This window comes from Physcomitrium patens, chromosome 20, assembly GCF_059467195.1.
Source record: "Physcomitrium patens ecotype Gransden chromosome 20, ASM5946719v1, whole genome shotgun sequence".
In the NCBI taxonomy this organism is placed as follows: domain Eukaryota; kingdom Viridiplantae; phylum Streptophyta; class Bryopsida; order Funariales; family Funariaceae; genus Physcomitrium; species Physcomitrium patens.
This window is the reverse complement of record NC_143429.1, coordinates 2,429,032-2,446,647: the sequence shown is the minus strand read 5'-3', so window position 1 is coordinate 2,446,647 and position 17,616 is coordinate 2,429,032. Positions and strand designations below refer to the sequence as shown.

General features: G+C 32.6%; 1 protein-coding gene across 2 annotated transcripts; it reads right to left on the bottom strand.

The window, feature by feature from the left end:
• Positions 1 to 7,791: 7,791 nt before the first annotated feature.
• LOC112273400 (EH domain-containing protein 1) lies at positions 7,792 to 14,056 on the bottom strand. 2 transcript variants are annotated; one of them, XM_073529475.2, is made up of 16 exons: positions 13,916 to 14,056; positions 12,886 to 13,035; positions 12,527 to 12,606; positions 12,203 to 12,271; positions 12,037 to 12,094; positions 11,745 to 11,797; positions 11,454 to 11,502; positions 11,219 to 11,283; positions 10,812 to 10,928; positions 10,531 to 10,683; positions 10,114 to 10,242; positions 9,532 to 9,783; positions 9,214 to 9,293; positions 8,760 to 8,884; positions 8,483 to 8,628; positions 7,792 to 8,275 (listed from the first exon to the last, which is right to left on the bottom strand). In XM_073529475.2, exons 2-16 carry the CDS (start codon positions 12,962 to 12,964, stop codon positions 8,087 to 8,089), a joined length of 1,644 nt encoding a protein of 547 aa, XP_073385576.1. In that variant the 5' UTR covers positions 12,965 to 13,035; positions 13,916 to 14,056; the 3' UTR covers positions 7,792 to 8,086. The 2 variants fall into 2 exon arrangements, with proteins under 2 accessions (XP_073385576.1, XP_073385575.1); XM_073529474.2 differs by lacking the exon at positions 13,916 to 14,056 and adding an exon at positions 13,604 to 13,872.
• Positions 14,057 to 17,616: the final 3,560 nt, after the last annotated feature.

The window sequence follows — 17,616 nt, the reverse complement described above, 5'->3', positions numbered from 1 at the left end:
AAACAAATCAATAGATGTCTTTTACAATCAATTCAAAAAAATATTTGATAAATTAGTAACACCAATTGATAATTGTGTATTATGTAATTATTTCCAAAATGATTTTCATATCTCACTTTAATAAGAATTAATTTATATATAGGTTACCATGATGCAAAAAATAGTAGACTTGGCAATAGAAATTTCTAGAGAATCTAGTGATATTACTAATCATAATATACCACCACTAAGGTTGGTATAACAACTACCTATGTGTAGCATCAACAATTATCAACAACCACTACCTTGCTAATAGTATCTTTAGAATCCAAACAACCAACTTACAAAAAAACCACAAAATAAAGTAGCAATATTATATTTAAATGAAGTCTATTACAACTACTTTTAACAAAATCAACAATCATATATAAATGATGGTTGTTGGAATTGTAGATCCATCATTTGTAGCACAATAGAGGCTTTAAGATAAACATTATATCTAATCATATTTTATCAAAATTATCTAATGTTTAAATCATGATGGTCGCCATATTAGACAAAAAATTAAGATTAGAAAGCAAATATAATAATTTTCAAATTGAAAGATGCAAGCATGAGTATTTCAATCATTTTTTTTTGCAATAACTCAATTACAAAAAGATCAAGATTTGGAAATAGTAGAATACCATGTGGAATCTCATAAATTGTTTCTTCTATAAATTTAAAAAAGATTATACAATTTAAAAATAATGATAAAAAAAAAACTTAAAATAACACAAATTAATATGTCAATTTGGAATAAAATCTTAAATACTACGAAAGTCACAATCATATTAGAAAAACTACTAGAACTTAGTTTAGACCTCCAAATGCATCTATAATAATAACGCAATTCAATCACCACAACTTTAGAAGTTTTTGACATAAATGCTACAATAATAGACTCAAACATTACAATAATTTGTATTTAGTTAGGACAACATAAATTAATCAATGTCTTAGTCAATGGAGTCTTTAAGATAAACATTATAGCCAATCATATTTGCTGATATATCTAGCTTTCAAAATTAGAAAGTACATTTTTTATAATTTATATAGCAAATAATACTTCAAAAAATCCATTGAGAGTTTTTATAGATATATAATCTCTATATATATTGTGATGACACTTACTACTTTTGCGATCATTAAAATATCATAAAATAGTCATTTTTCAATCATATTAAAATAGCCTTAATTATGAAATATGAGTGCTATGCACAATTGAAGTGTCAATTGCTTAACAAATCACTAGCTATGCAATATGACGGAGCATGATCCTTCTAGAAAATTACTTCAAAATAGTCCATGTTTCAAGCAAGCACCATGTTGTTGTTGACTATTTATTTAGAAATATGATGACCACTAAACGAGCAAAATATTGACAACACTTTTTATGATTTGTATATCTAAACTACCACTGCCAAATTCATAATAATCAATAATGAATGATATTCTTTGTATATAATATATCTTATTATTGGCTAAACTCTTGAAAGCTTAAATAATATATACCACACTAACTTCATTTGTCAAAACTTACTTTATATATATGTATATCAACTCTTTCACAAACGGAATATATATGTTATGATACAACTTTATGTTCCTTAAGAACATTAGTAAGGTGTTATTAAAGAATTATACAAGAAAATGGCTAAAAAACACCAAAGACCAAAAATAACCATTTGAAAGGTCTTTTTAGTAAGATATTGGTAGTCTATTCTATATAATAATATATATCAATATATTAAGCATTGTCAAGCATGTCAAATGTCAACTACAAATTTTGCATATCAAAACAAGGTTCTATTGCATTCTTTCCAACTGCTTGGACAATTTATGCATTAAAGCTTAGATTTTATTAGTCCAATTAAACTAATAACATGGCAAGGACATTAATATATATTAGTAGCTACAAGCTATATAACCAAATGGATAGATAACAGGGCTTTATGCACCAATTTTGCCATTGTCATCACAACCTTTTTCTACAAATAAATTATTACTCATTTTGAATGACTTCTAGAAATTATATTGAATCAAGGTACATACTTTATTAATTATATTATTAACAACCTCATGTAAAAACATATTATTAAACATCAGACCTCTATGGTATGCTATCCATAAGGTAATGGATTAAAAGAATCTACAAATAAGATATTACTAATTATGTTGAAAAAAATTATCATTGCAAATCAAATCAATTAGAATATATATTTATTAGTAACTTTATGGGCCTACCAAATTTTACATAAAGACGCCACAAAAATTAATCTTTTCAAACTAATATATGGCATACAAATGATGCTTCTTATTGAGTACATCATTTCAATATTATAATCAATTATTCTACAAAATATGCCCCATTTAAAATATTAGTGGCTTAGCTAATAGATATTTAGTACATTAAGGAATTACATAACATGTTGCAACAAAATATCATTGATAAATAAACAAAAATGGCTAAATATTATCAATTTAACAAACCAAAATGTGCATTTATAAAGAGAAATTTAATTTTATTGTATCTTTGAGACTCCAAAATTTGGGCTGGAAAATTTGATCTCAAATGGTACAATCCCAATCACATCCAATTAGTGTTGCCTGATAATACAATTATATTCTTAACTAAGATCATTACAATCTATATAATTATTGTCAATGCAACCAAATTAAAATATTATTATCTAAAAGAGTCTGGTCCTATAACTATACCAATATCATTGTAATAAACATTCAAAAATATAAACAATTCATGAAATATGGCAAATCAAGATCTTAATTTCCAAACCCAACTTGATGTTGATGCTTAACTTGCTCTGTTGCATTCCATCAATATTCTCTCAATTCAAGTTGATATCATCATGCCTATATATAGAAAAATCACATCTATATTACTAACAATGCTTCTATCCACAATTCAAATTAGACCTATTTAAATCCACTTATTGACATCTATAACTTTAGCGCCATGATAGATGTTATCTACATGATGTCCATCTAACTACATTTCAAAACATTATTGTATGAAGGTTTCTAATGATCTTTATAACCCAAAATTTTTAAAATCACCTCACATTTACTCAAATTTCTTACATTTTTTAACTATACTATTGACATGTTATGTTTTTCTAGTACTCAAACCATTAGTGACACAATTAATTTCATGCCTTTCAATTCTTTTTCTTCCCTTGTTTATTCTATGGTAGGTAATTTAGAAAGGATGGTGCATTTATCTATCAAGCCTATGCCAAAGTTCTATGTCCATAAGACAATGATCTAGTAGAAGTTGTACTCTCATACAATGTAGACCAAGAAAACAAACTTGCTGAAGTATTACAATCACTTTTGGAACATGGTCAATATCTAATTATGCAAAAAAATTATTCAGACCATGACTCATAATGAAAAATATTCCACAAGAATTAATGAGAGTATCAAGATAAAATATTCATTTCAATACTTCAATTTGTTTTTTGAATGGAATTTAGAAAGTGTCATTGTATGAGACAAAACTACTTATAAACATTTGTGCTTAAATACCAAATACTTTGTAAAAAAAATGTATTGTGACAACTATATATATATCAACTTTAAGCTTGGTTAACAACATGTAGAGTCCATAATCACTTGATTCCATAGTATATTGAACACCATATTTTTTTACATTAATTGTAATTGTATTTAGGAGGATTAAATACAAATATACTTAATGGTATATAACAATGAATGTATTAATTAGGGCATGATTGTAGACAAATACCTCTACATTAAATTATGCCATTTCAATCACAATCTATATGCTAGCATCTCTATTGGTCCATTTTTCACCACATATATTTGTTGCTATTTGATTCATTTTTATAAACACAATGTACTACCTTAACTAAGGTCCATAATTGATATATAAGAGAAATTATATTAATGCTACAATCAATGCTAGCAAGTTACGGAGATATTAGAGTGGCACAAAAAAACATGCCAAAACTACAAATTATGCAAGTATGAGATAAAAACATCAAATCAATCCAATTAAAAAAAAACCAAAAATAATCCAAATATTAGCATTCCATAACTAGCCAATATTTAAAGTGTTTCATCATTTTAAAGAAATTATTGACAAATGGTTGATATACTTAACTCAAACAATTGCCAACATTTTTTTTTTGCTAAAGATAATAAAAAATTATGCAACTCAACTTGTCATGAACAACAAGGCCATGAAACAACTTATATATGGCAAAATAAATTGCCTTTCAAAATTCTCCATATTATACTTGGCAATTGAACAATTACAACGCATCATTGATTACTATAGGTATCAAAAATATATCTATAGTTATCTAAATAATATGAATATATAGAAATAAGTAAAAATAAGTTAATTTAATATTATCTTGTGTAAAAGCTTTATAGAAGCTTTATAGACATGGTTTCACCTTTATATATGTATAGGTGATTGATAGGTTAGAAATTTAGCCAACAAATTAGCCATGTATTATATGTATTGGAAGCTTGTTATATAAGCTAACAATATGGCACATATATAAGAAACTTGACTTGTAAGTTAAGACACGTGTCTTGTAAATTGAACACATGTTGGAGGTCCTATAGAACATTGCCATGCAGCTCTTAGGTAGATAGTATATATAAAAATAAGAGTAAAGCCTTCTTTATTCTTATGAATTTCTTTATTGCTTCTAGTCTAATTTCAAGAGTCTTTAGTTTTCTAGCCTTTGGCAATAGCCATTTTAGTTTCTTATTAAATATATTTACTTTCTTATTTTTAATTTTTCATCTCTCTTTGATTTATTTTTTTACTTGTTTACATATCTTTTTTGAGTTCTTGTCATTGACATTAAGAAAATATCATTCAAAAGCTGTAATTTGATTTATTATGCACTAGATACAAGCTCAAAGAAACCTAAGACAAAGTTACAATTCATCAAGCTACTTTAATATGTATCGAATATAAACTTGAAGCAGCTCAAGGTATAATTGTAACTCATAAGGCTACATTTTAGATCATGTATCAACAAGTTGTGACATTAAAAAAAATGAACAAAATAATGAAACAATATTACAAATTTTTTTTTTTCATAAACAATGAATTGTATTAAGAGATGTATTAAGTGAAAGAATAAGGAGGGATGACAACATAAGAGTTAGAGCAAAAGGCTTAACAATTAGAATAAAAATATCTTATCATAGAAGCCAATTGCACTAGCTAGATTTAAGAGGTGGTACACATCATTGCTTTTAATACAATATAGTTAGTAGAAGAAAGCCTTGATCTTCAACAAGCCAAAAAATAAAAGCATTCAAACATTAATGTATCATAGATGTAATGAATATGTTAGGATTATCAAAAGAAGATGAAGGATGGGAACCAAATGAGATAGAGATGGAAGAACAAAGTGGTGACTCCACTAGGATAGTACTTAAAGTACCTCCTTAAGAAACTCAAAAATCCACAAGATGCACTTTTCATCCTAGGGCCCCATTCTTTTAGCCATAAATTTTAAAATCAAATCTAAAATCATGAAAAAAAATAAAAATAAAAATAAAAAAAAATGCAAAATCAAATATCATCATAACAATTTTATTCCCAAGAGTTTAGAATATGTAAGGTTAGTTTCTAAAATAAAAAAAAAAAAAAAAAAAAAAAAAATTGTTAATATTAGGCAGAGACTTTCAAAGCAACAATGATGACAAGATAAGCGAGATCGTGGAATAAAAAGCAGTAGACAAAGCAGTATTAGCTTATTTTTAAAACAATCCAAATTGCGCTTTTTTGTATGAAGATTTAGATGTAGAGATAAATTATTTGATATACAACCAAGAAATGGAAAAAACGGTTTTTAATGTCTTTATACATGCATTAAAAAGCGAGGATAATTTTTTTTGCTTACATCGTACTATAGCCAAAGTTAATATTAAATTATCTCAACTAGTTCTAAAAACTTTGTTCATTTATTGACAAACATCTCCAAAAAGTAAGATATAATAATATTGCAAAGCATTTGAGGATAAAATATGACCTTGCAATGAGGATAAAATGTTAGCATGTTGGATGATGTCAACAATCTTCAGCAAATATTGCAATAGGAAAGGATGATAATATATTAAGAAGATAAGATAGAAATGCAATTGGTTTTTTTTAAAACTTATAATTTATTTTTAATATGTCATCTATTGCACAATTAGCAAATCTGCACTTACGTCTCTCAAACTTATATCTCCTAATTTTATATTCCCTAATCTTGTATTGCCAAGTCTCTTATCTCCTAGATCTAATACATCATACAACTCATTATAAGTTCATAAAGTTGAGATGTGGCACACCTATGCCTTTGTAGGCATATACCATCTTTACTTTTAACCACATCAGTTTCAATTGGTCAAGAAAAAAATTACAAGTCACAAAGACTTAGACATCTTACAATTTTTATGTTACAAACAAGTGACAAGTTTCTTGGCAATTTATAAATTTTTGTTTAATAAGGCATTATAGAGTTTTGTCAAAGAGATGCAAATAGGAAAAAAGAAGAAAAAAGTAGTTTGATTAAATATTAAAAAGCTAGTAAGCAAACAATAAAACATGTATTCTACTCTGACTTATGATTTATTTGGCAAATATGCTGTAGGCAATAAATCATCTTTTAAAACACCTAATTTTTAAACTGTTATCTAATCTCATCATTATAATACAATAGATCAAAAGTACACATATTATTGTTATTATTATTTTTTCATCTTCTCCTACTTTAAATTTTCAGAATAGATTTACATTTTTTTATTTCTTACTTTATTTGTGGTAACAAGATAAAGACCTACCTGATATTTGGTAACCATGATTCAATAATAATAATAACAACAAACACACAAATTTAGCTAACTTTTTAAAGAAAAATAAGACACAACTTAACTGAAGAAGAAGAAGTAAAAAACAAAAAACAAAAAAAAAAAAAAAAAAAAAAAAAGAGGTCCATTGATATGGCAACATTTTGCAAAACGAGTCGCATCATTCAGCATCACTCTCTGCATCATGAAGTGCTTGGAGGTGAGCCTGACACACTCCGAAGCCAACATCCAGAGAGGGGAACATGTTGGTCGTTTCAGTGTTCGTTTTCACATTCAATTCTCAGATCTGATAATGAGGATGTGATTAGTTTACACGCAGAATTAGGACTGAGGAATAGTCATGACTGGTGTCGCATGTGAAGTGCTTGTAGTAGTTGGTCTTGGATATAATTTTTTGTCGTCATGAACAAAGGATTTGTTTGTCAAGATGGGTCATCATCAAGAAGCTTCGCTTCAGATTGGTGATTTGAGGTGTCTGAACCCTCGTATTGTCCCTGAACAATGTTCTCTACCTGAGCAATAAAAGTTGGGGTTTGGGATGCGCAACCTGAATCCTTACAATCTCCAAACATTCAAAGAATGCAGTAGCTCATGTGATATATCTCAATGTATTCTTCAAGTTTTAGGCACAGAGGTGATCGATGTTTTCGAATTTTCTCCAGTTATTTCGTCGTGAGCTCAATGCATGCGGGAGGATTGGACCATAAGTTTTGCAGCATGAGACCTTGCGGAGTGTGCATTGACTCGTAGATTTTAAAAGTAGGTCGATGGGTCTGGAGGAATACCAATGATGAACATGTTTCGCGATGTGACTATTGTGAAGGGATGGATGCTGTTGTATTGAAGGAGCACCTATGAAAAGCTGCTAAGGTTTGTGTAGAACTGGAGATATTCAAACTGAAATTTTGACTGAAGTAACGGTACAGAAATCCTTAACAGTAGTAAATTCAACAAACTATAATACATGCTTTTGACATGCGTATATGAGCCAATCAAGAACGAGTAGCCAACCAAGATGTTGAGCTCCACTTTAAATCTAGTGTGATTCTAATAGTTACAAGTATCCAGAAATTTCTGTTCATGAGGCATTGTAGACGCTACTACGCATTTGGGGGCACTGGATTTCCAAGCCACAGCTATTCATTGCTAAATGTTGAAATCTTTTCACCTCACCGAAGGAAACAGTTTTTTGGTGGCCCTAATTGTCATACGGGTTGCGGAACTTCTTGAGCAACTCTGGAATATCATAGCCCAACATATCATCAACTGCTTGCAACATCTTAGGCTTCAGTTTCTCAAACTTATCGAAGTTGTATCCAGCAAGTCTTTCTCTGTAGTGCTCTACGCTTGGGAAGTCACCAGGAGGCAGGTGGAATTCTCTTTGCACCTGTTCATCACAGAGATGATCATCAGATTCAAACATAGTTGATGCAATATAAGGCAGCTAAAGTGTGAAGATGTTTCAGTACTAAAATGTTTCGTAAGACTATCGTACCTTCATGAAAATACACCGCAAATGTTAATTTGAGCCAGTTACATCACATGAGCTCTCAATCTAGTTTAGGAATCAGGTTTAGGTCTAGTTAACATTCACCTTTGCGAATTGGTCTTCCAAGTTATCAATCAAGCGTTGTTGAGCTTTACTCTTGCCCATCATGGCTGGCATTTCCTTCTTCAGTTGACCTATAATGTAGGCATGAATCTTAGCTTGTCTTGCCCTCTTCACAAACTCGTTGATCTGAAGTACAACAAGGCAATCGTGTTAGCTGTGTATCCTCAGGGGCAGTAATACGATCTGGGGCACAATAACAATGTTTCCACAAAATTATGAACCAATTAGATAAAAAGCAAGTGAGTTTCTGAACATAACTTTCGATCGCAAGCCTTTCTTGGAATGTCCTTCAAATCGGACAGCAGATCCTCTTGTTCTCTTTCGAATAAGTCTTTTCCAATCGGCCCTAATTTTGTCTCATCAATTGGCCGATCATTGAAAGACCTGAGACGTCAAAAGACGTGACGAAGCCATCAAACGAAATTTTCCAGACTTCGACATGCCACGAAGAGGAAAATCCTTGCACATTTGGGTATGCCCTCTCACAAGAAGCATGGAAGCAGAGTCCAAAACCCAGGTTTTAGGGTCTCAAAACCAATCATCACGGAAGGAAGATAAAAGACAACACAATTAAGAATTCATGGCCTAGAATTCACCGTATGTTATGATCCGTAAACTCATTGACCCTGGATCAATACCTAGTCCTATTTAATTTGGTTAATTTATACGGCCAGTCGTAATAAACATCTCTCGCAAGAAGTCAGTAATCGCACCCAATGTACACTCGCATGACTTCAGGTGTATTGAGCACCTTGCCCAAGGACCACATGAGCGCGCCATACACCCTCATCAACTGCAAGGACATTATAAGATGTCAGTCTAGAAGGAGAAACTAGCCCAAACCTTCGTTTTCTGAAAAGGAAGGCCAGGTCATTGCTTTATCATTAAGCCAAGTTCCATAAAAAGAGATCCCCTCCCCAACCTTAACAAACATTATCTGAAGACAATGATGGCAGCCACGCACAAACCCAACACAATTCAATGCATACTCCATATTCGAAGACACACACAGAAATGAAGGGAGAACAAACCTGTTGGGTGTCAACTTGGTCAGCCTTGTTCAAAACAATGCGTATCTTGTCAGTATTCCCACGAAGAGAGGTGATAACTCTTTTGAACTCATCACTAATGTCGAGCTTGTGAGGATCGAAAAGTAGCAGAATAAGGTCACACTTCGATGCAAACCATTCAGTGACGCCTGTGAAATCGTAGCTCCTTTGTGTCCTCTGCTTCTCTCCAGACAACACTCCGGGAGTGTCCACAAACGTAATGTGATCCAACAACTGTTCCCAAAATAGTCAGTTTTGGTCGTATGCGAAGGCATCACAGTAGTCATTCACACAAGAAGCCCATAGAAAACACAAGGGATACCAAAAGTTGAGACAAAGGAGCACCGCGATTTTCCACAAACTCCAGATTTCACTGTGAATTTTTCGCTAAAAATTACAAACTCAGCATTTTACCCTTATAACAACTGGTAAAGACTTGACATATCGCAGGTTTAAGAAGGAATAGAAAAACATTGGAGGCCAATGTCAGCCCAGCCATTTCTGTCGTGTCAACCTACACATTCTAAGAATCTTGCATGTTATAAGTAGTCAAGTAGATCGTACAGGGTGGGGCATTTGCGAACACTCGAACTTTGCAAGGAAAGCCTGGCCAAATCTGGTGAGGCCACTGAAAGGCATGTCTGCCTGAACTACAATTGTATTTCCAGGCACGTTCCGCTCATCTGCTCCCCCCTGAAAAGACATCTAGTTATTAGTGATGATCTTGCCCTATTACTAGCCTCAAAATCAGAAAACATCTGGGGATCAACCATGCAAAACTTCCATCACAGGATAAAACATATAGACAGTAAAACCATTTGAATGAATGCAAAATCGCTGGTGAAGAGTGTTTGTTGTTTCATACTGGAACACATATTCCCAGATCCTTCATGTATACTTGCCTAAAAAAGAGGTTTCCAGAAACAGAATTGATTTCCAAAATTCTCTATATGCAGCTCTTCACGAAGAGGAGGTTCTCACCATGACTACAACAAATCGATCAGTAGTAGGTTCAGGTCCAATGTGTGCTCCTGGGTAACTAGTCCGCAGCAAATGCTTAATGAAAGTCGTTTTCCCTGTTGAGTATTGACCCAGAAGCATCACCTGCGGCTTCGCATCAAAGTCACTCTCTGTCTGCGTAACACGTGCAATCACAATATCAGCGGAGCTAGTTCACATCCTATATTTCCCACATTCAGAAACGTTTACAGCATCAAGAGAAGCACTATATATATATATATGAGAATGCAATACGGTAATACCAGTGTGGGAGAAACGAAATCGTTGAAACGGTAAGTAACTTCTAAAGGCTTCAGTTTCTCAATGTAGAGCTTTTTCAAGCCATCCACAATTGAGGTAACTGATACTGATGAAAGTGACTGCCAGCCAACGCAACCCACAGTGAGAAAACTAATCAACCTTTTCATGTGCTCGACCTTGACAATTACCACTTTGCAGGAGCTGCCACTACATCCAAGCAGGGTCTTGCTTTGTTCCTGATGTAGGTATGCCAAACACTTGTATCCCTAATGTGACAATGGTGCATGTTGAGCATGCACGGTCCAACACAAACAGGCGAAAGACCAACAGTTCCGTAGATTAAATAACTCGAACCTGATTAGATCAAACAACTAATAGACAATATTACTTAGTAAGCAAAGATCCTTACCCTTCGTGGAGTCTTCTCTCTAAACCACTGTGATGTTTGTGAAGCCTGTTGTTGTGGAGAAGAACCTGGGTGTACATCATCATATAAAAACTGTATGAAAGTCATTACTTTTGACTAAACATATTCACCTCCAGGTGATACGTGTACAAGTTGATTACAAGTAGCCCTTTACAGTTAACAATCCTACATGCACATTCAGTCACATTATGTGAACAGGAGTTGGAAATTAGCATACCATTACTGTGGATTGAACCATTTGAAGATTTGGATCCACGTAATCCTTTCTGGAAAAAATAAAATAAAATAAAGTAAAATCAGACAAACATATTAAGTGATTATCCAGCCATACAACCAGCCTAGTAGTGATTGTCCGCCAACATGTTACTTTAAGTTTCAGCTGCATCAAATTATCCACAAAATAACTACGTTTTTTCTACTCTTAAAGTTAATCTTATGTTTTTGTTCGTGTCGTGACCATAAAATATCGAAATTCAAATCAAAACAAGAAAATAAGCACAAATCGCACCGACAGTAGCTCTACCAGCCCAACCATGGTGGGTGCACCAATCTTCTCCAGATCTACAACAAGTAAATCAACAGTCAGTAATGTTGGAACATCTCTAACAGCAGTTACAAGGTAAAAGCACATCAAAGAGGGAAGGTTGTAAATCCAACCATCATTACTGAATTATTTCGTGGTTAACTGCTAAAGTTCATTTTTCAATGCTCATGTCAACACCCTTAGCCCTGAACAAAACTTATCAATCCAACCGCTGTAAACCTTGGGTGATGAATCTTCGAAGGATAAAATAAGTTACCAGCATTCTTGAGAATATCAGGACCGATATCGTTGCCTGACTGAAGTAATGATATAACCTGCAAACTCGAAACTCGTTTGTAAGTTTTTAATAAATTCTTGAGTAACAGCTGCTCTGGAAAGTCATAACTGCATTGTCCATGAAAGCGATAAAATGAATCAGCAACCTGCATAGCAGAAACGAACTCCTTGAAGCCAAGAAATCCCTGTCGCTTTACATCAGCAATCGCCCACACCTGGCTCAACAACCCATAGCAGTCATGAATAAGAGGATTGCTTAACTGGTCAAAATGCCAAAATAAATGCATTCAGAGGACTCCAACAACTACACTGCTGCTATGGCAGTATGTATGGAGAATTTCCATGCGTGATAACAAATAGCAGTACATTTAACCAGTATCTAGCTGCACGCTTTCACTCAAAGTGTTTACTTTCACGCATCGTATTAAGAGTTGCAAATAGCCAACATGAGGAGGTTAGAATGCAGACACCTGCTTCAATTCTGCCCTAGGCAACTGAGAGAGAGAGAAAAACTTGACTGCATCATCGCCAGTAAGTCTTCCGTCGCCATCTGCGGACCAAAAGTGGTAACTTCGAATTATACCGTGGTAAATTCTGGCCATAGAACTCACACTACGTCGGTTGTTCTTTCAAGCTAAATTGTCCTCGTGTGAGGTTCTGAAAGTAAGGCTAATTGACAACAATCATCAACTAGTCTAAACCATTGAACCTCTCTAAAGAACAGAGAAAGCCCTACAGCAACAACCAGAGATATTTCCTCAAGGTCTAATAAAAAACAGCACGTCTACTCAAGGTCAACAGTGTCGTAGGATGATTAAAGAAGGCAAACCTGCGTCGGCGTAATCGAACCAGTGTCTGTACTTTTCTTCATCCTGTTTCGTATTAGATCTGCTCGATAGTATATCCATTTCACTTGGCTTGATTGAATTCAAACAGAACCCAATTCCTGCCGCTCACACGAACTTGACACGCATTGCCCCTGGTGGTCAAGCAAGGGAAAGACATAGGTGGCTACTACGTCAAAACCTAAGCACAGATGATCAAGAAATTCAAGATACTTCAATTTCAACTATATCCCTCAGTGATGGAAGATGCATCCAAAAGAGGCAGAAGCGATCATGGCAACAAAGGAAGTAAATTCACAAATAGCACTGCAACCCAAAGCGTCCAAAACCAGGCATTGAACGCAGCTCTAAGCAAATCACACGTTTCCAAAACAACGTTCAATCAAGAAAAGCATCTCTAATCCAAGCCGATCTCACCACACTTTAAAACCCGAAACGTAGAAACCCAACAAAATTAACGACCTCGGACCTCAAAAAGCCAAGGTAACCACCTCAATAAAACATCGCAACAACAACAACAACAACAACAACAAACGCGAAGAACTCAACTAAACCCCAAAGAAACTAAACGAGCCTCATCAAATCCACTACAACGGCCCATAAAAATGGCAACTCCAAGCACCCAAACATGGAGGAACCAAGCTCGCGCAAAAGTAGCAGCAACGAGCCAATTGACTTCGACGAAAAGACTGATAACCCCACCTGAGAACGCAGCAACGGTAACAACGATATCAACACCAACACTCGCAAACTAAACCACTCCAACAACAACAACATCAAGCAATGGGTGTCTCCACTGCAACGGAAGCTGGCCCAGGAGCCAAGGACCACCTAGTGTGGCCAAGAGTTAGCTAATTGAGGGACTGTGGGGAGTGGGGCGCCGGCAGGGCCCCGCATGAAATGCCAGCCGTAGCCTTATGATTGATGCGATGCCATGCCATGCCGTGAAATGGATTCCCATTACAGCAACAACTCTGTTCAATTTGCTTCTAGCAAACGCAAACGCAAACTCACACTCGCTCACTCCTCCGGTCACGGTGCCGGCTTGCGATCGATCGGTGAAGATCGGTGCTCGGACTGATTCGGCGCCGCTGCACGTTTCCTTTGACGATGCTTCAGCTCGTCACGGAACTCGACGCAAGTTTTCTTCACAAGTGCTTCGGAGTCTCAACCCAATTGCCATCATCGTTCCACACACAGATTCCGTGAAATCCGTAAACAATATCATCAACAATCAAACAATCAAAGCTCCATCGGTGTGTTGACAACGCTCATCATTCCTATTGTGGCATTCATGCTCGCAGATGGGTGTTTGTCATTTAATCCAATTTGAAGTGCACATAAAGTACATTTTAGTACTTCATACACAAAGTTGAAATTTGGAAAAAATGGTAGTTGATTCTTTAGATGGTTTTAATTGGTTTCTTATTATAATTTATTATTATTTTTTGATGTAAATATTTTATGTAATAAAGTCCATTAACACAATTGACTGTGGTTTCTTTGGAATAGATTGTGATTAAATAAGTCTAAAAGATAAAAGATGTTGAGTCTTTAATTTAGAATACATATCACACGATTGAAAAAATATTTTGATTTCTTTTCTAATTTTAGCTTAGCTTTTTTATTAAGATAAATTCTTAATTGTGTTGTACTATTGAAAATTCATGTTTTTCTTGTAGTACATATAATTATACTTCATCTTTTTGAATCTATAAATATTTTTTTATATTATTTTTTTCTCTTTATATCAAAATTTCTAGAATTATTATAAAGATAATTTTTAACATTAGAAAAAAAATCTCCTAATATATTTGAACAATTTTTAAAAAATAGAAGCATCAACTATAATTTTTGATTTAATGGCTCAAAGATGTATTTGCTTTGGTTTTAATATGTATATTTTTAATCACACTTTTATTTTTATATTTTTATATTTTTGTAAAAGATAAGAATATTTTAATAAGGCATCTAATAAGCCTACTTTTTTTTGTAAAAAAAATGTAATATTAAATACAAATTGTGAAAAGGACATCGTTGAATAATGTCTTATGATGTGATATTTAGTCTAAGAATGCACTAAACATCTGATTTTAGAAAGATTTTAACTTACTGTGAAGTTAGATTTATGATTAGAAAAAACAACACATAATGTGTTTAGCAATACTTGGCTCAACAATCTTAAACAATCCAAACAAGTTCCAAAATATCCTAAGTACATCTTTGTGAGGATAATATTCACCCTCTAATTCAAATTACAAGACTACTTCAATAAAGATAATCTTGTAATTAGTAGTGTAAACTAAGAAGCACAATGAATAAGAAACAAGTAGTATTGGCAGTCTGCTAATAGGAAGAGTGTATTGGAAATCTATTAAAAGGAAGTGAGAAATATTTTAAAGAATTGACCTTCAAATTATCAATTTCTAATACCCTAATTTGCTTAAATGCTGATAATTTTAGATCTAACCAACTAATTGAACTAAAATTTAAATCTTAAAATCAATACAAAAACTTGTACAAATATATAATTTTTTGTTTATGAATTTGCAATAAATCTCATAAATTTTATCAAAATATAAACTCTACTTCATTTCTTTAAAAAATAGTCATTTAAATCCAACTTTAACTTGACATAGCTCTAAAAAGGTTATTACAATTCAAATTTCTTAAAACCAATGCATACAAAGTTTATTTGAAGTTTCTTCTCTAATCTTTGTTCTTTGATTAAAACAAAACAAAACAAAACATAACAAAATAAAATAAAACTTGTCTTTGCCATAGGTATGCAATAATGTGGCTTGGATTTTGGTTTTAATCCTAATTCCCAACTGATCCTTTGTGAATAGTAATCTAAGGATTTTTTTTAGTAACTTTTGCTATTTTACCTTGCATTATCCTATTTATGACATTAAAAATAAGTAAAAGATCTTTTAACAAAAGAACAATGTAAATACTATTTCTTCTACTTTTTTCTATCTTTTATCTATAATTTATTTTTTACTAAGTCTTTAATTAAGCCTTTCTATACTATAGGTATTTTTTTCTCTTTTACTTAATAATTATGTTACAACAAGATGATGAGCTTAACAACAATGTAATATACATGTAGACATGAAATATTTAAGATTCTTATAAATGACATGAATTGTGATTGAATAAAAAGCACCTTTTAGATAGTATTTCTATTTTTAGAATAAATCTAAAATAGTAAAAAATTCTTATTGTGAATCTCATAATTAATTTTAATTGCCTAAGCCTCAAGTTGTAGATTGCTTCTAACATAATTTTTTAAAAGAAAAAAACTTATAAAATGTTTTTTAATAGCCACATGACATATCTATCAAAGTCCAAATATCTAATATGTGTTTAGAAAACTTCTTCAAAGCTCTTTTAAGAAAATAATATTTTTTCAACATGTGTCTATTTACTTCTACTTACTTCTATATACTTCTATTTATTTAAATTAATATAAACATTTTTTTCACTAAATAAAAAAAGTTTCTAATAAATATTCAACCTTGTATAATTTATAAGAATAATAATAATTTTTTCAAAATTTAAAGACATTAAGAAAAATCCAAAAACCAATAAGTTGTTTATAGTGTCTATTGAAAATATCAATTTGAACTTTTTAATCTTGAATTTTAGAAACAAAAAAAAGATTTAATATGCTATATAATTAAAATAAAGAAGAAACTACTATCTTTGAAAAAGAATATTAGAATATTATCTAAAATAAGAATAATAATTATTATTATTATAGTTTAAATTTCTAAAGCCAAACTACAAATTTTACTAAAAAGGCACATAGAATAAATTAGATGTAAAGAAAGAAGCTATACTTTTGACAAAGATAATATAAGGATCTAGCAATAAATGCAAGAAGGTCCTATATTCAATTCTATATCTCCTTTTATTGTCCACTTGATATTTAATATATCTCTAAAATAATCATACCAAGCTTTAAAAAAATATAATTAAGCCAAAAGAATATGGGACCAAGAATGTCACTCATCTATGAAATGATTTCCAACTACAAAATTTGGAGTCTTGTAGACTACAAAAATATTGAAATTATACAATGCAAAAGTCTTTGAGAAGGACCTATGGAACAACACCAAAGTGTGGAAACTAACTTGGACAAGATTAGTTGAATAAGGAAAACAAATTGTGAAAATGACTTAACATAGGATAAAAAAACCTTGGATCAATAGAAATACATGGACACAAGCTCCCCATGTCTGAACACACCCATGGTTGTGGGCAAACAGAGGTGCAGATTTTGATGTACAAAGGGACTTACTTTGTTGATACTACGGATGTAGAAGACAGTGGATTATGATTTCAGTGAGTGTAGTTCCACCTAATTAAGTTTTTATTTTTATTTTTATTCAAATATATTTTTTTGTCATCCAAGTTCCATTCCATTTACTTAAGAAGTTGATACTAAGATTTGGAAATCATTTCATAGATGAGTGACTGGGGGCAACCCTCCCACAAGAGCTGCATTGCACTGACCCGAGCACAGAATCGAAGAGACGCAGGCACAAAAACAAAGAGATCCAGACTGTGAATGGCAGGAGAATAAACCGGCAGGCAGATTTAAGGATGGGGGCAGTGCACCTCCGCTGCGGAGCTGAACAAAGTCCTTTTCGCATTGGATGAGTAGTGGGTCCAGATCTAGGGGCAGGTCCATGTGTGAGGGTAGTTGG

What these genes read in the sequence shown, in the direction of transcription:
- LOC112273400 (XM_073529475.2), bottom strand. Translation starts at nt 12,964, where the DNA reads ATGGATATACTATCGAGCAGATCTAATACGAAACAGGATGAAGAAAAG. An exon ending in GGCTGGTAGAGCTACTGTCG is followed by an intron (nt 11,503 to 11,744) that starts GTGCGATTTGTG and finishes TATTTTTTCCAG; the next exon opens with AAAGGATTACGTGGATCCAA. An exon ending in GTCATGCGAGTGTACATTGG is followed by an intron (nt 8,885 to 9,213) that starts GTGCGATTACTG and finishes TTGACGTCTCAG; the next exon opens with GTCTTTCAATGATCGGCCAA.